Below are 24,082 nucleotides of genomic sequence, written 5' to 3' on the forward strand. Positions count from 1 at the left end.
TTGTGATCAATATCATCCTACTTTCAAATGTAACCGATGGCGTAACTAGGTATGTGTAATGTTTCTTAGGCCTCTCTGTGTTTCTTTCGCTCTTTCTTTTATGTTGTGTTGAGTATTGATTGTCCAGTCATTGTGACTGACATAAGTGCCACATCGTGACGGGCATAAACTCTGCATTGTTCTGTCTGGGGTCAGGCTCCGAGGGATCCTTTGTTTTGGGCCTTTCCCTTTCTCAAGTGCACATAAGCGTTTGAGCTTTTAATTGAAATCTCTTTTAGTCTCTAAAACAAAGGGCTCCTCTGGGAGCCAAAAACCCACTGGACTACAGCTCTGGTACAGATTCAATATAGGTCACGATTCTAAATGCAAACCAATAAAAGCTGATAAAGGACATGTCAAAGGTGAATTTGAAATATTGTCTATGCAATAAACATGACTGTAAAACGATCAGTAAACTGACCAAATGTTTATAATAGGCTGTTTGATATTTAACAAAGAGTTATAGAAGTAGTTCATAAGTTCATCTTCTTCTGCACAGCACATGCTCTTTGACTGTCTGGTCTTCTTTCAAAGATTTTACTGTTGCATGTACTTAAGTCAAGGCCACAAGTTTATAACAGAAACTTTTTTTTTTCATTTTCATATGATCAACTCAACCTTTATATATATATATATATATATAATATTTAAGTTGGTTTATTATCATTTCACGTTTATTTATAATTTATTTATAATATTATTTGTTATTATTACTATTATTATAATTACTTAGTAGTAGTAGTAGTAGCCCTTCATTGTCACTAGTCACAAGTACCGGCGAAATTAGCCATCAACCTGTCCAAACATGCAATATGACAAGGGGGTAGACAGGACAGGAAGACTTGAGGAAGAAATACAGCATAACATTAGGGAAGCGAGGAAAAAAAACAACAACACCCAAACTATGCTCCTTTTGGGAGTACAGTGTGTGAACAGGAAAAACACCTCAGCAACGAAAAGCACAAAATGATGCACAAAAAGCAACCATTACGTTGTTATGAGCATAATTCCAATTTATACAGTCTAATTTTAAAATTCTTGAATTTAGAGTAAATTCTCAGCAGCCCATAATCCTGCCTCATTGTATATTATATTTTGTCAGTTCTTATTGTCTGTTTCACACCTTATCAATTTCATTGTTGGCACTTCGAAATCGATTTTCGATCATTTTTAGAAGTTTGTTTAAAGCCTCTCAAGCTGATTATAAAAGGCCTTTTGCAGAGTTCAGTAGTTCCCTGTACAGTATTCGTAAAGGTCAAATGAGATGCCCTGCAGAATTCCAGAATGTGTGTAAGAGTGGCACAGGGGTGTGTTCCTTACCCTCCCACGCCTCCTGACAGAATGAAGCCATTCAAACATGATGAGAGCTTCAGAAGTACATATTACTATTATTATTATGATTTTGATTATTTAATATTAACACTATATATTAATAGTATTTAATATCACTGGTATACATTTTAATACGTTATTTAATACAGTATCTTCTGTAAAACCAGTTCTTCACAAATTATATTTTGAGTGAAAAAAAACAAACTATTGTGAACTATGTTCCACTTTTGCTTTAATGACAGTGGCATTCAAGCTGACACGATCAAAGCCTGATAATAGTTTCTCCAGAATATATTGATAAGCGATTCTAAGATGATCTAGTGCTTCATTGGAAATGTCACGTAATAGGTGTTTTACTTGATTAGTGACCTAGAAACCTGAAATATTTCTCCTTCGTTTAATCTTGTTTCTTTGTTTAACATACTCAAAAGCCTAAAACTTGATTTCCAGGTTTAAATTAGATCTTGAATCCTAGATTTTCACTGTAGTCTGTTTGTGTATGTGTGTGTGTACGTTTGTGGAAATGAATGGAGCCGAGGCTTTGACGTCCTCGATTCTGAATATTTCCTGGCTGCCCACCAGCCCTGCCTGTCCAAACCGAGTCCGTCCTTGCTCGGTACCCGACGCTCATGCATCTTTCAGCTGTGATATTTTTAGCACGCCGGGTTATGTAACAAGCACCTGTCATGTGGTCTACTCACAGGCGGGAGAGCGAGCGAGCGAGTGAGCTGGAACCATTCCCTCTGTGAAGATCCTGCAAATCCGACTGACCTCATTTTTCTTCTGTGCAAACACACACCCACTTAGCAATCCTACTAATATATTCCCACATAAGACCTTGCTGTACTGTACATTTCATTGCCGTTCGCATAGAACAGGACTTAAACAAGGATTAAAAATGATGCCAGAGCGGCTGATGACAAAGCTCCATCGAACCTTAACATATTCAAATGTGTCACACTTTCAGGGTTATGTAACTTTTTTTCTGTTTTTTTTTTCAAAGCATCTTTCCCTTGAGGGCCAGAATGTGCCCGAACATGTTCAACAGGTGAAACTGCAAGCAATTCAGGGAATCCTATTTAGATCTGCTGTACAGAATCGCAGTTTCAGATATGCAGTGCAGTCATGGGTAGTGACAATGAACATTATCTTAGCTTTTCATCTGCCCTTCTGTTATTTCTCAAAAATAGATAGAGATACAAAATGAAATTCTGTTTGTTACAAGCCCTTACGACCTTGAAGTTTAGCTGAATTTCTCGTCTCCCATTTTCCATATGCAGTAAAAGTAAATGAGTTGCAAAATAGCACTTAAAAGTACATTAGAAATCCGTATGACTTGATGGTCTGAAATTGTATGAAATGTTAATTAGATGGTATTTTTTGGAGCTCAGTACAGTTCAGAACAAGTCTTCATTTACATCTTCTTTTGTATTCCACGGAAGAAAGAAATCATGAGGGCAAGTAAGTGATGACAGAATTCTCATTTTCATATTTCCATAATCAGATTGAGATGGCCTGCACATGTTGAAACAACCTAAAAATGACACAATTCCCAGAAACACACTGTGGATTGTTGATTCAAATCAGTCGAGGACCTGAGATAGTTGAACACAAGGCCTGAAGCATCGGTGATGCTGTAACCATGACAGATGGCATGATAACATTGTTTTTTTTATCCCGGAGCATGATTGATGGCACTAAAACGTGTTTACCTCTTTTTCCTCAGGCACCCTGGAGCCACACCTTTCTGCACTGCTTTGGGCGGCAATGTTGGTTTCACTGGCCATAGTTATAGTTCTGCCCCAACCTCATGGGATTCGGGCTCTGATCGCTTCCACTATATTACGCCTCATATTTTCAGTCGGCCTGGAGCCCACACTTTTCCTTCTGGGAGCCTTCAATGTGAGTGAACGACAGTTTTTGACAAAGTTGTTAGAGGGCAGCTGGGTGTGTTTTGCACTAAGGTGTGTCGTACGTCACTGGTGGATTCCACACGGCTTTCACAGTCCTCACACAATAACACTTCCTCTAACTGTGTGCACACCTTTAGTATGCATCCTAACCAGCTATCAATTCCAGAAGTTGTAAGGGGTTGTAAGATTTGAATCTTTCTAAAGAAAAATAGAATAATAACATAAATATTTTACTTGGAAATACCTACCAAGACTGGATTTATTTGACCAGAAATACAATAAAAACATTAATACTGTGAATTATTATTACAATTTAAAATAACAGTTTTCTATTTCAGCCATTAAACCAAGATAAATTAGTTTTGATGAACAGGAAATTCGAAAGAACAGAATTTATTTGAAAATACATTGTAAAAACGTAAAAGTCCTTGCTGAATAATAGTTTCATAAATCTGACTCTGAACATTTACCGTATTTTCAGGACTATAAGTCACACTTTTTTTCATAGTTTGGCTGTTTGGCTGGTTCTGCGACTTATAGTCAGGTGTGACTTATCAAAATTAATGAAACAAGAGAATTGAACCAAGAGAAAACATTACCGTCTATAGCCGCGAGAGGTCGCTCTATGCTGCTGACTGCTCGTGTAGTCTACACTGAGCAGCATAGAGCGCCCTCTCGCGGCTCTAGACGGTAATGTTTTCACTTGGTGCTTGGTTCTAAATAAATGCGACTTATATACGTTTTTTTCCTCGTCATGACGTAGTTTTGGACTGATGCGACTTATACTCAGGTTCGGCTAATAGTCCAAAAAATATGGTAAACGGTAATTAAAATCTTACAAATGCAGCATGAGCTAGTAAATTTTTTGTTGTTGTTGCAAACAGACTTGCATCGTTTAGCGAGAGTTAACAGTTGAAGCTTGCCTACATTATTGAAGGTCATTAGCTGAATGCTTTTTTTTTTGGTGGTTTTATGTATAAATAAGATTTCAAAATAACTTTATGGAAACATTTCATTCACTGCGGACATTGAAAACTGATGCAATTACTTTAGCCCGTAATTTGTGGTTGCGATTCAATTGTTTGTAAATCCTTAATGATACGCTACAGATAAATGTTCTTATTGCCACATTTTACCTCAGCTACATTTTACCTCAGCTTTTTATATACCGTATTTTACGGACTATAAGTCGCACTTTTTTTCATAGTTTGGCTGGTCCTGCAACTTATAGTCATGTGCGACTTATTTATCAAAATTAATTTGACATGAACCGAGAGAAATTAACCAAGAGAAAACATTACCATCTACAGCTGTGAGAGGGCGCTCTATGCTGCTCAGTGCTCCTGTAGCATACCACTGAAGACATAGAGCCCTCCCTCTCGCGGCTGTAGACGGTAATGTTTTCTCTTGGTTCTAAATAAATGTGACTTATATATGTTTTTTTCCTCGTCATGAAGTATTTTTGGACTGATGCAACTTATACTCAGGTGCGACTTATAGTCCGAAAAATATGGTATGAGCCAAAATTCAGTGTGTAACTCCAATTAAATCTCTTAACGCAATGGTTGTGATTTCAGGTGTGCAATAAAGTGATTTTTCTAATGAGTTTCGTGGGAAACCGTGGTACGTTCACAAGAGGATACAAGGCCATGATCATGGATGTGGAGTTCCTGTATCATCTGCTTTACCTCATCATATGCAGCCTTGGAGCCTTTGTTCATGTCTTCTTCTACAGCTTGCTTGTGAGTAATACACGAATACACTTTCAGTCACTCCATCAGACATACCGTAACCTCTCTTTCACACACGGACGTCTCTTCTAACTCTGACCTCTGACCTCTCTCACTTTCACCAACATGAATATTGTGTTCACGCACACACACACTCTCATCTTACTCTCTCTCCAGCTCTTTGACCTGATCTACCGAGAGGAGACGCTGTTAAACGTCATCAAGAGTGTAACCAGGAACGGCCGCTCGATCGTTTTGACCGCAGTGCTGGCTCTCATCCTGGTCTACCTCTTCTCCATCGTAGGATACATCATCTTCAAGGATGATTTCATCCTGTCCGTGGACAGGATATCCAATAAAACACTTGGTGAGAAAAACAGATGGAAGTTTAACTTTAAAAAACGTGTGGCAGTCCACATGTTTCCTACATGGGAAATTCTCATTTTAATGTTAAAAAGTTATGTATACTACCATTTTAAGTTTGGGGCCTATTTTTTATTCATAGTTTTATTCAACAAGGATGCATTAAACTGACCAAAAGTGACAGTAAAACCATTCATAATGTTAGAAAAAGATTTCTGTTTTAAATAAATGTTGTTCTTTTGTTCGGTGTATTCCTAGAATCCTGAAAAACAAAATGTGTCCACAAAAATATTAAGCGGCACAACTATTTTCAACATTAATAATAAGAAGAAATGTTTCTGGAACAGCAAATCATGAATGATTTCTGAAGGATCATGTGACACTGGAGACTAGAGTCATGCTAAAAAAAAAATCAGCACTGCATCACAGGAATAAATGACATTTCAAAACATATTCAAAAAGAAAACAGTTATTTTTTATTATAATAATATAATAATCTTGTAATATACAGTTTTTACTGTATTTTTGATCAAATAAGTGCAGACTTGGTGAACATAAAATCTTACATATCCCAAAACTACAATGCTATTAAAGTATTTGTTATAATAGTATATTAATCATATTTAAATAAATATTGATTTCATGATAAAATGCAATGCTTCGTTAAAAGTAACAATTTATAGTTCCTAATCTAATCTGTTTTCCCCCTATGTTCAGATCAATCCGCAGGTAAGATGGGAGAGTTCCTGGCAGGCTCGGTGTGCCGGAAAGAGGAGAACTGTTCCACAGAGACCATGATGGATGGTATGAACCCCATCACCCACAACAGATTCATAGTTAAATCTGAGTTTTATGGCCTGGTTATGAGACAAGGAAAGGAGGGACTCGGTGTCCTCAAGAATCCCTGGTGAGGTATCTGGGTGTGTTCAGGGTCAGAGGTTAATGACACTCAGGCCCTAAATGTTCAGCAGGTTCATGCTGGTTTGGGGTTTGAGGTCAGACCAGTATAATTCAGATCTGTAAGTGGGTTTTTGAGTGTGTACTAATATAAGATGCAAGGCCAGCCTAATTTGGTCACTGGAGCTGATGGGCCAGTATGAACCCACTGAACCTGTGGTGCATCTTATCTTGTTTAGCTCATCAGTTAACATTGAAAGACCTCGCTTAGACCAGTTTGAAACTTAGGCTAGCATTGCTTTTCTCATTAATAGTGTTACTTGGGCTTAACAAATGATCAACATATTAAACTTAGTACACACACTACTGCTAAAAAGTTAAGGGTTGGTAAGATTTATGTTCTCTTATGCTCACCAAGGCTGCAAAATACAGTAAAAACAGTAATATTGTAAACTGTGATTTAAATTTAAAATAACTGTTTTCTATGTTATTTATTCCTGTGATGGTCTTTAATGTCACATGATCTTTCAGAAATCATTCTATTATTTTAAATTCCTCAGTATTCTTTGATAAATAGAAAGTAAAAGAAAAAAAACAGTGTTAAAAATATTAAAGGGGGGGTGAAATGCTCGTTTTCACTCAATATCCTGTTAATCTTGAGTACCTATAGAGTAGTACTGCATCCTTCATAACTCCAAAAAGTCTTTATTTTTATTATATTTATAAGAGAAAGATAGTCTGTACCGATTTTTCCCGGAAAAACACGAGCGCCTAGAGGCGTGACGTGTGGGCGGAGCTAAAGAATCACGAGCGCCAGTAGGCTTTTGAGTTGAGAGCATGTGGAAGCTGTGACACAGATCCAGAGGCTGAAATTTAACAAGAGCAGCATCAGCAAAGGCGGTATGCTATGTGGTATGTACTGAAACTGTATATATTTGCTTAGCGGTTTTGGAAAATGACTAAGTTCCACTTTATGTCATCTTTTTTTTTTTTTAAGCTGTACATGTGGAAAGTGCAGTTTGATGACAACATCGCATGCTGTTTACTTGATGTGCTTATGGGCTGATAGCTAAGTTAACAACACAGAGATATTTGAAGCAGTTTTACTCACCGCATGTGGTTCCAACACACGATCGTGACCCTTTTCCGTTGGGACTGCATTATCCTTAAGAAATAAACGATGTGCAATCCGAAATGCAGGGAACAAACAAAAACACTTGCACAACTCCGTTGATGCTCTGTAAAAATAAACTCCATCCACTGGTCCCTTAATGCTGTTTCTCTTTTGGTTATCTGTGCAGGGTTGTCTTGCCCTGGCAACCAAAAACACACTTCTTTTGTGACTTTTCGCGACGCTCTCGCTCTGATCAGGCTGTGCTCAGCCTCTCAGGCTCTCAGTGCTGTGCTATACTGGAACGCGCGCTCTTCCGGCAGAAGAGCGCGCACTTAGGACCCATATGAGGAAATTCCGCTCCATCTAACGTCACACAGAGCCATACTCGAAAAAAACTTTCCGAAACTTGTGACAAACCGGAAGAGGTTTTTTTGGAACAAAAATACTCCTTCAAACGTACAACATAATTTTTGAAACTTTGTCCATGTTTAGCATGGGAATCCAACTCTTTAACAGTGTAAAAAACTCAGTATGCATGAAATAGCATTTCACCCCCCCTTTAATCTTTAGAAACACCACTCACATTTTCTTTAGAAAATATACAAATCTGGTTGTATATATATAGTTCTATATTTGTTTGCAAATTATCTTTGCTCTTTGTGAATGCGTAATGTGTGTTATGATCTGATATCTTTGAGTCCTATTTTAGGAAAGCTTTTAACCACAAATGCTATTTTTGCTTTAAGGTTTGCATGTATAGGACTGTTCAGTCTGTTCAGAACATCCCACAGTAATACAGAGGCCTTTGTTAGATTAGTTAGACTTTTGTTTGTTTAGCGCTTACTGATGTTCTGTTTCCTGCAGCTGTGGTAATGCAATCGACTGCGGTCGTGATTGAGGATAAGGAGAGGACGTGTGACTCGTTGCTCATGTGTATCGTCACCGTGTTGAGCCACGGCCTGCGGAGCGGCGGTGGGGTCGGAGATGTTTTGCGCAAACCTTCTAAAGAGGTACCACACAAAGGCTCAATGTTAATTTGGGGCAGGACTGCCTTTTTGGGTGTTCAGGAAACCTGTTTGAAAACAAGCACTGCTTTTCCAGTTCCACTTTACAGAAAATGTATTAAAATAATATAAAATATTATATTATTATTATAAAAAAAAAAGTTTTGCTTAAAATAAGATAATCGTTACAATAAAAATAAAAACATAATATTAAAAATGTACACTTAATTTATTTCTTAATTTCTCATTTTCTTTTAACTTGATATCTGAAATACTTTATAAAAACTATATATATTTAATAGCAACAAAATAATTCAACTTTAAAATGAAAATGAAAAATATAATAATAAAAACAAATTAAAAATTGTCATAAAAGCTATAATGATATCTCACTTATTCTAACATAACTATTGAATAATTACACACTTTATTGTCGTTACAAATGATGACTAATTACAGCATTTCGAATAGCCAATCAGTCCCTTTTTTCACTCTTATAGTAAATAATTTTTGGTTTAATCAGGCCTTTGGATATTGTAGTTCTCAAACTCAAAGAGAAGGGTAGTTAGACAGAGTTAGAGGAACACTGGTCTATTATTGGATGTTGATTGGGAGGTTGAATTGGAAACAACACTGATATTAAAACCTCCTCCATCTCTTTTCTCCGTAGGAGCCTCTTTTTGCAGCTCGTGTGATTTACGACCTCCTCTTCTTCTTCATGGTCATCATCATCGTCCTCAACCTCATTTTTGGGGTCATCATTGACACCTTTGCTGACCTCAGAAGTGAAAAGCAGAAGAAAGAGGAGGTTCTGAAAACGACTTGCTTTATTTGTGGTGAGTGTCTATGCATCCTCAATGCCAAATACCCATATTATTGCTCCTCTGTGGATGGCCTTATACTGGAATCTACTTTTATCCACTGACTTACACAATCCTGGGACTGAAAGGGGCATGGGATGTAAGAAAGAGGATATTTGGGGACATTATATATTGAAAAATAACAGCTTGGTTGTTGTTTAAATGATTTTCGACATTTCTAGTTGGTATTTTGTTGTTCATATTTCTGGAAATGCACTCTGCTGCAATCAATGCATCACATAAATCTTTTATAAAATATAAAAAAGTAAAGCATTCACATATCCTTATCAATATTTATGAGCCTTTGTCATTTGGAGATGTAACTCAGTTTTCTCAAAGGTTTGCAGTGTTTCATTAAGTTATCTTCAGTGAATCACAGATGTGTTCATGTACCGGTGTCCTTTAAATTTCATAAGCGCATAAAACTGTTTAGCTCCAGCATAAACATTAGGACCCTTGTTCTTCACCAGAAGTCTTACTCATATCTCACTGCGGAGGTGGTGAAGTGTCTTCCTGGTGCCACTTGGCGTGTTTGACCATGTTAGTGTGAGATCAGCTGTAGATGCTCATAAATCTCCAAGTGCACACACCTATTATATGGTATAAGGATGCTATTTTTGACTCATGTCTGTTGATATGAATTATTGAAACTGCAGTTTGTTGGGATTCAGTTCACCTCAAGATCCATGACTAACACTCATGGGCAGATGAACAGAACAAACGTGCAATTGGAGAGTAGATGACATGTTGCAGTCAAGTGACAATTTCCCAATATGTACTCACCAATCATGCATCCAAATTAGACTGTTTGTTTGTGACCATCACATGATTCATATCCTCTGTTTGCTCATAACACGCACCATTCACGCTTGTATACAAACAGTTTCCCTGTGGTTCTACTTCCTCTTCCAGATAGTACAGTTTTCTTTGAAACCAAACCAATTTTAAGAGAAAGAAACTTTGTTATGCATCATGTCAATGTCATGAACTGCATAGAGCTGAATAAGTTCCTGAGCTTAACAAACAACTGATCATTGGGGAGCTTGTCACTTCAAGATAACTCTTAATCTTGATCTTCTTAACTGACTTTAAACCTTAGAAACCAGGTGCATTTGGCCAGGCCCATTGACAACAACTGCTGCAAACTCATTTTGTTCTAACTGTGTTTCTGCTGTACAGGATTGGAGAGGGACAAGTTTGACAACAAAACCGTGACATTTGAGGAGCACATTAAGGTGGAGCACAACATGTGGCATTATCTCTTCTTCATCGTGCTGGTGAAAGTGAAAGACTCCACGGAGTTCACAGGGCCTGAGAGCTATGTGGCCGAAATGATCCGGGTAAGGGGTCTGAAGTACAACAGCGGACTTCATTTCAGTTTGAAATACATTTAACATAGTAGATGCTTATGGTAAGATAAAAAGACAATATTTCCTGCCACAACAGCAAAGTTTGTTTTTTCTTTTTTCACAAAACCATTCGTTCGGTTTAAAGGAATATTCTGGGTTCATTACTAGTCAACCTCATTTGACAGCATTTGCAGCATAGTTTTGATTACTGCAAAATTTTATTACGTCTTGTCACTTCTTTTGTTTAAAAAAGGCCAAAAAAATACAGTTACAATGAAAGTGAATCTGTAATCCAAATAGTGAAAATATTCACTGTTTCAAACAAATAACCACAAAAAATGACCAATATATTTTAAAGAAGATATTTTCAACTTTACAGGTTTGTTGCAATGACAATGTTATCCCTAAAATGACCAATAAAAAGTGACAAATGTAAGTCTAATGAATAATTTAAATGATTTTTTTTTAACAGACTTGATGTGTTCGTAAATCAGTTCGATTATTTTGTTTTCTTTAGAACAAAATTAATACTTTTATTCAGCAAAGAAGCATTCAGTTGATCAAGTGATAATAAAGACTTCATCATTTTGAACTTTGCATTCATTAGGGAATCCAAAAAATTGTGGTTTCAAAAATTTCAAGCAGCACAACTGTTTTCAGCATTGATATTAATAAGAAATGTGTTTTGAGGACCAAATCAGCTTATTAGAATGATTTCTGAAGGATCATGTGACACTGAAGACTGGTGCAACGATGCTGAAAATTCAGCTTTGAATCACAGGAATAAACTACACTTTAAAATATATTTAAATAGATGTTTTAAATTGTAATATTATTTCACAATGTTAGTTCTTTCTCTATTTTTTTTATCAAATAAATGCAGTCTTGGTGAGAAGAAGAGACTTCCTACAAAAACATTTTAAAAAATCCAACGGTAGACTAAGTGCTTTTAAAACATTCTAATTTTTGCTTTTAAATCCTCCAAAAATGACGCCATTCACTACCATTAAAAGTGCCTCATCATAAATGATCTAGACAGCAGTCGCCTTTCAGGAAACTGAGGTCACTACAAGGTAATTTAACCTAGGGCCATAGTCACCTGATGATAGGAAATCAGCGTGGAACGGTTTTGGATCAGTGGATGTGTTTGTTTACTGCTGAGGATTTTTTGTGAACTCTGAAAGTTGATAACGCTGTGATAACTTGACACTGAGCATCTCTTTGTACACCCAGTGAGGGAACCAAAGAGTTACGATCAAATAGCAGATTGATAGGGTGTTTGTGTGTGGGTTTCTTTCCCCCTTAGAGAAGCAGAGCTCAGAGAAACCGTTTTGTATCAGATTTCCAACCATGCCATGATGGGGCATGACTACTCCTCAAAAACATTTTTAGATCTTTTTATTTTAGTTGAGTCCAACCCTGGGACAGACATGAACTGTTTGGTTTGCTGTGGGGAATGTGGCCTACTTTAAGCTTTACCTTCGGGAAAGTGGAGTACTTAAGGTATTTTCCACCAGATTCCTCTCACTAAATCCCTTTAAATGACCCCAAACCTTCTCCTTTGACCTATGTAATCACAACGAGGTGACTTTAGCTCTCTCAGGGATGCCAGTGCTCCTGTTTGCCTTCAGAATGGAGTCTTAAGATGTTCTGAAAATGGTTCTGGATGTGTTAATCCTGAAGAAAAGCTGTGACAGCACACACACACACACAGCTCGCTTCAGTTGGTTGACCAGAGGAGCAGGAGTTTCCCTCATGATTGCAATATGTGCGTACACTTTTGCTTTGTATGCATGTGTTTCTCTGAAAATTAATTTCTATGCTAAAGCACTGTGGACTTTTTCCTCAGAAAAACACTTTTAACAACTAGAACAAATCGCTGGATGAATAGCAGTCTGTAGCTCAATTGGGTTATAAAAAAAAAAGACTTTCAAAATAAAAGGGCACTTATGTTGTTCATTTAAACATCCTGTTTTATCTATATTCCCTTTTTTATAGGTCATCATATGCTTTGCTTAATGCAATGGTGTGGAACTTTTAAGGTTAAATTGACTTTTGAGTAATTTTGGGTAAAGAGAAGTGCTCAGGAAAGCCCCTTCTGCACAAACGGTTGTTCTTTTGACGCAGATGGTGCAGCTTCGGTGGGTTCTGACACGGTTTCTGATCTGTGTGGTGTCTTTTGGTCCAGGTCCCGACCTCCTTGGCGCCATTCGAGGGTTCCCCATGTGCTTTTGGGAAGAATCACCTGACTTGGGATTAGTTTCTCTTTACAAGTCTATTCGTGATGCATCAACAGCGATGCAATGTCTCTCTTTGTGTTTTTTTGGCTAAATGCCTGAAATAAGGTCTGAGGCACACACAAGCTTGAGATAAGTTCACATTTTAGTATATGACATCAAATGCATCAGTAAAACCCTATTTAGCTTTTTAGGTGCCCTGAATGAATGGCTAAATGGGAGTACAGAGATTTTATGTATGTTATATGTTTTATAATCATAAACATTTGTGGGTCATAGAGCTTATTTTCTGCAACAATTCATCAGAAAATGGAAAGATGCCACTGGTTATTTGTTGAGGAACTAGAGAGATGCTCCAAAATGATCACATCTCTGCAGCTCTTTATTGATTTTAATTTCTGCTGTTACTGTGCTTAAAACAATTACAGCATATGCACCGAAATTTTGTTTAATATAATGTATCAAAACCAAAGAGGAAAGACCTTTTCTGTTTGATCGTCTACTTTCATTCAGGTAATTGAGGTTAGATCAAGCGTTATGTCTGTAGGTAGAACCCCTACATGAACCTGCCCTTTTCTCTTCAGCTTTTTTTTCCCTCGTGAATATTATTCACAGCTTCGTGATGACGTCTGTCATAACTTCTGCACTTTGAAGATGTGCGTGAACGCTCAGGTCCCGTTTAAGCCCCGATGCTGTTGTTGCTGCTACCACAGAGCATCCTGTCTTAGTGTGTAGGCTCTTGTGGTATTAGTAATGAAATTCACACTTCCCTCATTTCCATTGAAGCAGCAGATACAGTTGAAATTGATGTGGCTAGAGCACTCACACATTTACTGGCAGTGCTGTCAAGTGTAAACAAAGCTTAGGAAATAGAGGTTTAAGAGGGGGCTGTTACGGACGCACCAACGTGCAGAAGCACACCCAGATAAGTGTGAAACCAAAGCAGCACTTTAAAAAAAATACAAATAAGACACGTTACATTTGCCCCTTTTTCCGTCATGCAAATAAGTGCTGTTATAGATTATTCATTAGAGAGACAGTACATCCAAAATGTTTTTAATGATTTAGTATTTATGGGACTTCCCCTCATGTCTTTCAAAACCTGTATCATTTCTTTATTCTGTGGAACATAAATATATTTTATATTATTTTCCACACATTTGAAGTCAGTGGTAACAATATTATGTTACTAACAATCTTCATAATATAATTTTTATGTGATCATATATTATGAAAAAAATTTCCTTTTTGGATGAACTGTCCCTTTTAAGGTTTTTTTTTTTTTTTTTTTTTTTTTTTACGTAAAAGTAGTTGTAGTTCTCATTTCTGAAGAAGTAAGACCAGAGGAAGTGAGTATTTCAGTGTAGGTCATGATACAGACATGTCACTATATCCTCTTGATTTATATCCAGCATTAGAAATGGTGGTTTTTATTTCGTTTTTAAATGTATTGGTTATTTGGAAAAAGGGGATCATGAAAAATAGCTAAAAGATTTGCTAAACATCCGCTAAACAAAATGTCAGATATTATAAACGTTGGATTTACTTCAACAATAAAATTGGCTACAGAAATTCCCCAATTTTTTTTTTCTTAATTCATATCACTATTAAGGATTTCTTTCTTTTTTTTGACAATTTTTATTTTTCAAACATTCAAGAAAAAAAAAATCAAATATTTAATAATAACATTAAATAATTACATATTTGCTAAAAGTTTGCTTCTACGTCTTTATAAACACATTTAATCGCAATTCTGAGAAAAAAACTGACCCAGCCTCAGGTTGTGAATTATTTATGTATTTATTTTGTTAGTTTTCAACTTATCCATGCTGTATTTTACTTTTTTATTTGTTTATATGATGTGTTTGTTTCATGTAACATTTTACTTTCATTTATTTAAAATATAATTATTTTAACCAAAAATAGGTTAAGAAAGCATATTTAGGATTTGTTGGTTGTTTGTGTGTAAAATTACATGATGTAGTATTGCTGTCTATTTAAACAGTTATTTTAGCTAGTTGGTTAGTTTAGCTTTTTATATATATTTCATAAATGTGTTATTCATAATATGATTTATTTAGTGTTTTTCACTAGGAGCTATAGGTTTCTCTGGTTAAATAAAGTTATATTTAGGAGTGTAATAGCAAAATTTGAGTTTGTAGGGCATCCGTCTACGTAATTTACCCAACCTGAGGTTGCAGGAACTGTGGTAGTCTGAAAAGTGGGTGACATTTGCTTCATCATTTGACAGATTTCAAAAGCAGACTCAGTCAGGGTGAAACAGGTCTGATTAGTGATAACAGCATGTGCCTCTGTGATGACGATGACGAAACCAGCTGACAGCTGGGCTCCATGCACAGACGACAATGTTTGTGGGCGGAGGTAAACACAAACCTCAACATCTGTGGCAGCAGGAAGTGAGTGCACACGTACTCCTCTCTTGTTCTCAGAATGAGTGCGAGCATTACCTGTGATTTTCCCCAGTGCCTGGGTGGAACCGTCTGTCTGAAGTCTGTGCGCACGGCCCGTCTGAGATTTCTGAGACAAGGGGACTTCTCTGCACCTGCAGTGTGAACAGTGTGTATGTTTTTGTCACACATACATGCATAAGGGGGTAGCTGACAAAATTACATATGCATGAACTGTTTTCCCCCGTTATTTTAGGTTAAAGTTCATATAAATATTAAAGGGAAAGTGCTTATTTTTAAATGCTATGATTGCTCACTATGTCCTATGGAAGCTGTGTTCGCTCTCAGTAAATATAAAATGCAATTATTGCAGCAATTATATTTAAAAATATATATATACTACAAGCATCTTTATTCCACACTGCTTATAAAACAATCTTTTCTGTATTATACTGCTTTCTTTTGGGGATAGACCACTATAAGTGAGCTGTTTGTTGGTTTATTTAAGTCACCAATGTTACTTTGAGGAGGGTCTATTTGTTTAATTGACCAATGGCAAACAAGGGAAGTGTTCAGGAAACCTGCTTGAAAACATTCATTATTTTTGCAGTTACCTTTGCTGGATTCAAAAGTTTTCATGTGAGAACTTTTCCTTCAACCTTCATTTTTTTTCTTTTTTTAAATTAATATTCAGTGTTTCCTTTCTTTTTTTCTTTTTTTTCTTCACAGTTATTTGCAGATTTTCATAAAAAGTGTAAATATTCCCTAAAAGTTTGCTTTAACTTTGCTATGTCTTTTTTTTAATTTTTTTTTATTTATTTATTTATTTTTGGGTGGGGGGGGGGATATATTTCTAGGTTCTATTTTCTTATGAAGTATTTTTCTAAAAAAAAAAAAAAAAAAAAAAAAATGAAAATTCTAAATAAAATATTTAGCCAATTGGTGCTTTACTTCCAAAACTGGTTTTTGGTTGCTTTAAAAAACATTTCATGTTGCCTGACTTTATTTTATGGCTTAACCAATGATCTTACAGTACTTTTAGGCAGGACTATCTGTTTATTTCTCCAATGACAGAAAAGAAGAGTTTTTGGAAAAACCTGCTTGAAAGCATTGTCATTGTCATTACTATACATACTTTTTACATTTGCGCAAAACAAAACAAAAATTCCTCTGGTGTGAAAAAACTTTTCAGGTATCCCATGCAGTCTATCAAGGAATATGAGAAGTCAAAACTTTCATGCATAGTAGTTATAAATAGAAAGAATGCTGTTTAAAATAGTTTTAGATGTTGTTTAGCTGTCATGATAACTGCCAGAGGAACTCCTTACAGGATATGAGAAAAATATGCAAATATGTTCACAAAACTCTGTAGTCTGGACTTGTCTGTCTGCAGGCGAAGTTCATTTAAAAACACTGGTGTGTGTGTGTGTGTGCGTGTGTGTGTGTGTGTGTGTGTGTGTGTGTGTGTGTGTGTGTGTGTGTGTGTGTGTGTGTGTGTGTGTGAGTGGACCACCTTAGTAGGAAGTAGGAAGTGTATGAGCAAAGAATAGCATGATCTTTGGCCAGCGTTCTTTAACATTACTAAAACCTTTTCCCTGCTTCTGTTAGAATCCCCTGGTTGTTTAGCTTAAAGTCACCACTGATTCAATTATAAAATAAAATAATCTAAAGATCATATTAGTTCAGTTACATTTTCATGTATTTTTATTATGGCCTGTGGTAGCAGAATCCACATTTCTCCCTAGTATTTTTTCCCATGCATCTCTGAGGTTGTTTTGGATGTTTTCTCCATTTGAGGTGATTATGATGCTCAAAAGTAAATCAAAAATGACTGAAAGTCCAAGTAAGATCCAAACCTGCTTTTATCTTGCGGTCAGATACTGTTTTAAGTGTTTCACTTGATTACATTAGTGTGTGTAATGTCAAATATCTCAGCGATGGTCGATTTCCCCTTGTTAAATCATTGTATGCCAATTGGAGAGGAATCTAGTACTCTGTGTTATCTGAGGGCGAGGCTGTCCACATGCTCATGTGACTTTAATACTGCTTTTCCTTTGCTGTAATCATATTACACATAGGAAATTTTGTCTGATGTAAGTTCACATATTCTTATAAATGGAGAGACAATGAGGGAATGAGAGGTGGAGGAGGAAATGACTTCAAGTGCACCATTAGTTCATGTCTGATTTGAAGAATGCTGTGTGCAATGTGGATTGTGGAAATGGAGTGGAGGATGTTTGGAAAATGTTTTGGAAGGAAAAAATAAAGAAACGGAGTAATTAAATCATAGAGCAGACACTGAATAATGCTTCAAATGGCAGGCCAATAGTTCATTTAAAGTGACCCAAATAAGTCCGACATAATGTATGAATTCAATTCAGTGACAAAATATCAAACATATGCTGCTAGAACTTAGAACTAACTTCACTTTCCTTTGCCATTTTTGCACCATTTGGTGATTTTTACTGGATGTATACAGTGTTCCTCAAATTCATCATATTAACTATGAACATATGAATATACTGTAAGAAGTATTATAAGTTTTATCATTTAAAACCTAACAAACGAAGTGTCCAAGTACTTTACATTTGTACATTTTAAAAATAAACTACCATTCAAAAAATTGAGGTTGGGAAGATTTGTTTGTTTTATGAAAGTCCTCATCAAGGCTGCCTTAAAAAAATAAACGAATATTGTGAATATTGTATGTATTCATATTTATGTATTATTTATATAATTAAAAATATATATTAATAACCAAACTTCGGAGTCACATGATCCTTATGAAATCATTCTAACATGCAATGCTGAAAACAGTTGTGCTGCTTAATATTTTGTGGAAAATGTGATACATTTTTTCAGGATCCTTTAATGAAAAGTAAAAAAAAAAAAACTCAACAGCAACATTTATTTTAAATATAAATCTTTGATAATATTATAAATTTCTTTACTGTCCCTTTTGATCTAATGCATGCAAGTTTTTGAACACTATATGAATTTGTAACTACTGAAGGTACACCATTTAATGATATGCAGCTTTATATATATTGGCCTAATAATTGTATGCTACCAAAAACATTAACGTTTAAAATGCCAACAGGAACACAACTTGGACTGGTTTCCACGGATGCGGGCCATGTCGCTGGTTAGCAGTGACGCCGAGGGCGAACAGAACGAGATCAGGAATCTTCAGGAGAAACTCGACTCCACCATGAAGCTGGTCTGCAATCTGTCATGCCAGCTCACTGAACTGAAAGAACAGGTGAGTGGGGATGCTTTCAGACTGATGGCAGAACATTATATTCATTTTGCTAGTTCTTCACGCCCCGATGAGGTTGAAGTTCAGTCTTGACCCATCTAGCTGTTGAAGTGGACTTCACAGACTAGAATTGAAGTTGGGTGTGAGTGAAACTAGACCTTCACGGTCAATCAGTATGAGTCCACAGCCTTTCCAAGGTTCAATTAGACCAAAGGGCACTGAGTCATTTCTGTCTGTCTTTCTCTTTCTGCCTTCAGCTCGTGGTATTTAAAACCATGTTTCAACTGCGTCACGAGGCCAAGTGTTGTTTCACTTTTATTCAGCCGCATTGTCGTCCAGATGAAGTTCTGCGAACTCGAGCTTGTTTGTTTCCACAGATAAACAGTCTAACTCACATAGATGAATGCGATAAAGTGGGTCATCGAGTTAGATGCTCATATTTTGATTTGGTGGAAATATGCGTAATGGGATTTGCTGTCATGTCGTTGATTTCTTGTAAATATGTCGAATTAACACCATCTTGAGGTGTGCAGCCACATGAAATGGGAAGTGTCTAAAGGGAAGTTTCTTTTTTTTTTTCTCTCTTCTGTACTCCAGACAGGGGGAAAAGGTCATTGTTTGGCTAAAAGAAGACAAAGCAAGTAAAAACCCGACAAACTTTCACTATTTAATCTGCGTCAATGCGGTGGTAACACATGTCGGTACCAGTTTTACTTTTACCTTTCTTACTTTAAACTTCGAGAGAATGATTGCAATTAGTTTTTCCATTTGTCGATCATCTTGGGCTGTATTTTCAGTCTATGATCTAGTTAAAAGGTTGGTTTCTAACAGGTTTGTTTTCTCCACTATTTCTGTTACCATACACTATTCTGATGGGGAAAAGTGTAAATAAGACACAATCAGAAATAAAAAAAAAATGTATGTATTTTTTATAACTACATTAAAATTTAAAAACACAAAAATACACTGGGTGAAAAAATAGCAAAATTGCAAAATCTCCACTATAATCATCTTGGAAAATAAGTATACTAATGTAACAAAAAAATTATAATATAATTTCTTTCTAAATTTAATTTGAATTGAATCAATTGATGTGTTCCACCCCCTTTTGATCTGCAGTCTTATGCTTAAATGCTTGACATAATTTAAACATTAATCAAATAACATATTACGCCTGTGTGTGAAATGACACACACACAAACTGTTTAGTTCTGATTGTCACGTCTCAAGATAATTTTTATACTGTGATCTATTTGATTCAAAGCACAAGTGTAACCATGTGATGTCGTTCCCAGTGTTCCCTCATGTGACCCGCCTGGGGTCCTTTTGATTGGAGTGATTCAATAAGTTCAGATTTCTTTTACAAACGGGTGTTTTGGGGGTTGGGATTAAATCTAGGCAGGATCTAATGTGGTATTTCAGCTCTAAAGCATTTGATCTCAGATGTTTATTGTTAATGTAGTTGGATTACAACGGCTCCCTGTATGAAGTCACATTAGCATGAGGAGCGAGCAGTGCCGTGCACTTACCTTTAAATGGCTCTGTGATTGTTTAGTAGTATGAGGTACTTCCTGTGGACATCATCTTTAATATACACATGCATGAGCATTTTTTTGCTCACTTTTGCAGCTGTTGAGTCAGAGTAGGGGATTTCGGTATAGACAATGTGAATTTCAGTGGAACTGCGTACGTGAGCATGAGTGTGTGTGTTAGTATGTGTTTTAGCTCAGTTACACAACAATGCATGACATTGCTCCAATTGCTCCATTTTATTTTCCCAGGAGCTTTTTATAAGACAGCACACACACAGACACACACCTAAAAACACAGACACTGTTGTGTTATGAGGTCATAACCAAGTCAACATGAACGACACCCAGAATGCATCACTGCGTGGCATGCCTGATCTGTGGGAGAGACAAACAGGAGATGAGGAAGATTTCAAATGAACAATAATTGCAGATTAATAAAAAACAAAAAAACAAATAAAACAATGATGGCACAAAGGAAGCAGAAACTGTATATTCAGATTTAACTGTATTTTCAGAGTTACTTTTACATAATTAACTTTTACTCATTTAGATGTTTACATATATACTATACAAATGTATGTGTGTCTATATGAAACTATAGTGTATATTCATATTAGTTTTTTTAGATAACTGTATTTTTAGTTACCTTTATACATTTTACATTTACACATTTATTGATATATATGGAAAATATGTAAATGTGTGTGTGTATGGTTATATATGTAAAAATGTAGAAGTATCGTTATATGGGATATATATATATATATATATATATATATATGTATGTATGCATATATGTATGTGTGTGTGTGTGTGTGTGTGCGTGTGTGTATTGTATATAAATCCAAATATATAAATTTGTCTAGATTTATAGAAGTATAGTTATAATAGATTTAGCTGTATTTTCATGTGATAAATATAATTTCATATAATGCACACACACACACACACACACACACGTGTAAAAATGTAAAAGTAACTGAAAATACAGCTCAATCTGAATATACTGTATACAACAGTTTCGTATAGATAGATCAAATATCACAAGTATTTAAATTCTTCACATATAAAATTTTTATGAATATATATTCTTATATAAACCGAATGGGTCTGTGTATTGCCAGCAAAGTCACGATACAATAGGTATAGATTGTATAGATATAGGTGTAGATAGATAGATCCCGATAAAGAGGCCACGATATGATATGCATCACAATACAGACTGCATTACATTTCAGCTTTGCAGAATTTAATAAAACAGCAGTTGACTTCTGCTTTATGAAGGGCCTTCATAACTATACAACAGTACAACACTAGAGGAAATTATGTAGATTTCATGTGAACATTGGGCACTCACCACCAGATACAATATTCTGATTGTTTGCATCTTGTTTTTAAACCCATAAATAATAGTGTAAACATATTAATACATTTATATTGTACTTATTCATCTTTAGTTTACTGGTAGGTTATCATTGCACAAAGGAACACGCTCCCTAGATTTAAAAACAGAAATTAGAAGTGTTCTGAACTAATGCGCTGTTCCCTTTAGCTCACACGCACACATTCAGTCACGCTGCGCCGCACACAGACATGAGGCAACACAGCGCTGCCCGCAGTTTTATCAGTAAAAAACTTAACCACTGAAGAAATCGAGAAATGCTGCAAAAACAGAGGTAATACATACATACACAGTCTCTCTCTCTCTCTCTCTCTCTCTCGTAAATTAAAACTTGGTGAATTACACTTTTCAGAGAATAGAATATCGAAGTGGTGATCGCTAAACTGCAAGCTTTCCGTTATTTTCTTTTTTTCCACTAGGGAGAGAGAAAGAGCGCATACACATGGTTGCCAGGTTAGCAAAAATAAGTAATGCACTTAGCAGATATTTCCGTATTGCCCAAGATTAAAGCTCTATTTTGGGGATTATGTCTCTTTATATCAGGCAATCCTGGTTGTGTTCCTCTGTGGCCAGATTAAAGCTCATTTTAGCCTATATATTATACTCTATTCATTATTTTTTTAGAAATCTTGCACTTTTCCTCTTCGTTTTAAACTCTGTTCTTGTATTCACTTTAAGCACGGTTAAGCAGAAAGTAGTATGTGACTAAACATCATCAAATCAAAGTATCGAACACAGCCCTAATGAACAGATACACAAAAATGCATTATTGCATGTCTGGTGTGTGGGAGAGACAGATAGCAGATGATGATTTTCTTTGAAATAATAATGATTAAAACTTCTTGTTGTGTTTGTTTTGACAGATGACAGAGCAGAGGAAACAGAAACAGAGGATCGGGCTATTGGGACACCCCCAACACATGAACGTGAACCCCCAGCAGCCCGCCTGAACCCCCGTACCATTGGCTGAGTGTCCTGCAGACATCAGTCGCATCAGCCTTTCTGTGTGCGTGTGTATGAACGTGTGTGTGTGTCAAGACATCGCAGACACATCATCACCACAACCTGCTGGTGTATACACCCAAAATAAATGGCTGTAGGCCACCAGGGAAGTAGAAAAGACTTTCGCCACCTTCTTCACATCCATTTGTGTGCCAAATATTTCTGCGTGTTAAAGAGGAAGTGAATTTGAATCCCTCACCTTCCACAGGGTGAGAATGAGCTACACTAGATACTGCACGACTCACAAACACGTGCTGCAGCCTGTAGATGCTGCTTGGACACACATCCTTTTGTATTGACCCATAGCAGTCAGTATTTGATGTCTTATTTTTGTATTTTGTGCAATATTAATATTTTAATATGCAACTACATCTGTATATTATGTCTTTAAGGGACGGTGCAGTAATTTATTTTGCTTTATGATTGTAATGAAATGCATTAGAGGCCAGATACTTGTAGGAATACTGTTTGCAAAGTCAAGTTTGACGTCAGATATGATATATGTATATGGGGAAAACAGCCTTTTTCGTATTTAAGTTTATTTATATCAACATAAATAAAACGCTTAAAGGAGATGCTTATGCGTATGCTGCCAATTTAGATTCCTTTAATTCTAAAGAATAGAATCAGGTTCTGCTTGGTATTTAGGAGCTCTTTATAAAGCTTTATGGCTTTTTGTGTGTGCAGTCAGATTTATGCCCTTAGAAGTCATATACAAAGTAATAATAGATGAACTGTTCAGGCAGTTAAGAATTTTGTTTTCTTAAATTAATTGAACTTGCATCATTCCTGTCATTATAGAGGCATGTTAATTGTGTCTGTTGTACATTACTGCTGCTCGGAAGGTGAAGCGCAGGATGAATATTTGCTGACAAAAGCAATCTATGACAAGTTTTCTTTTGTAATCAGTCACTTTTACTAGACAATTTCATCTTCAGCTGAGCAGGTCAATTTCTGAATACTATCATTTTTTCCCCTTTATTTTATTTTTCTTGTAATACTTGTATATATGTCTGTAGGTCTTTGCTTTTATATAGAGAGATATGGTTTCATAGCATCTGAGTAATTAATAGCACTGTTACTGAAAAATAAGCCTACTACTGATTTAATAGGTTAATATATATATGTATACATACATACATATATATATATATATATATATATATATATATAAATTCTGTGAGACTGTAAATTAATTTAGTGATATTTAATAAAAATATGTATTTCTTGTTCAAAAGACCAGAACTGAAATATAGTTTTTGTATTATTCTTTTTATTTTTATTTTTGTGTGGTTTAATGTCTTTTGACAGTGTAAAGGGGGACATTAATGTTAAACATCAATAATTCTGCTCCTTTGTTTTACATTATTTGTTATTTACATTTTGTTCATTATTAATACTAGCTGGCACCCAGAATAGCAAGTACCCACACACAATTTGTTAACTTCAGTGGTACAATAATAATAATAATTATTATTATTATTGCCCATATGTGAGTTTATATGTGTAGATTGATGACTGCATCATTTTCCAGATTTCTTATGACATGACAATGTATTCACCCTGGTTAATGCGAAGGAGGATGAGCTTATTAAGACTTCAAGCTTTACAGGAGCCGGCAGCCCATGCTTCTCCAAGGTA

The 24,082-nt window shown here is 35.9% G+C and overlaps 1 protein-coding gene across 12 annotated transcripts in view; it reads left to right on the plus strand.

The window, feature by feature from the left end:
* Positions 1 to 23,692, plus strand: part of LOC128022149 (inositol 1,4,5-trisphosphate receptor type 1) — a 115,961-nt gene extending 92,269 nt beyond the window's left edge. For all 12 annotated transcript variants that reach the window (XM_052609428.1, XM_052609427.1, XM_052609429.1 and 9 more), the window contains 9 exons: positions 3,098 to 3,273; positions 4,862 to 5,026; positions 5,192 to 5,381; positions 6,095 to 6,181; positions 8,253 to 8,398; positions 9,063 to 9,228; positions 10,432 to 10,592; positions 18,347 to 18,508; positions 22,303 to 23,692. In XM_052609428.1, coding sequence (XP_052465388.1) covers positions 3,098 to 3,273; positions 4,862 to 5,026; positions 5,192 to 5,381; positions 6,095 to 6,181; positions 8,253 to 8,398; positions 9,063 to 9,228; positions 10,432 to 10,592; positions 18,347 to 18,508; positions 22,303 to 22,389 — 1,340 coding nt within the window. In that variant the 3' untranslated portion in view covers positions 22,390 to 23,692. The remainder of the gene's footprint in view (positions 1 to 3,097; positions 3,274 to 4,861; positions 5,027 to 5,191; positions 5,382 to 6,094; positions 6,182 to 8,252; positions 8,399 to 9,062; positions 9,229 to 10,431; positions 10,593 to 18,346; positions 18,509 to 22,302) is intronic.
* The last annotated feature ends 390 nt before the right edge of the window (positions 23,693 to 24,082 follow it).

Source organism: Carassius gibelio, chromosome A11 (assembly GCF_023724105.1).
Source record: "Carassius gibelio isolate Cgi1373 ecotype wild population from Czech Republic chromosome A11, carGib1.2-hapl.c, whole genome shotgun sequence".
In the NCBI taxonomy this organism is placed as follows: domain Eukaryota; kingdom Metazoa; phylum Chordata; class Actinopteri; order Cypriniformes; family Cyprinidae; genus Carassius; species Carassius gibelio.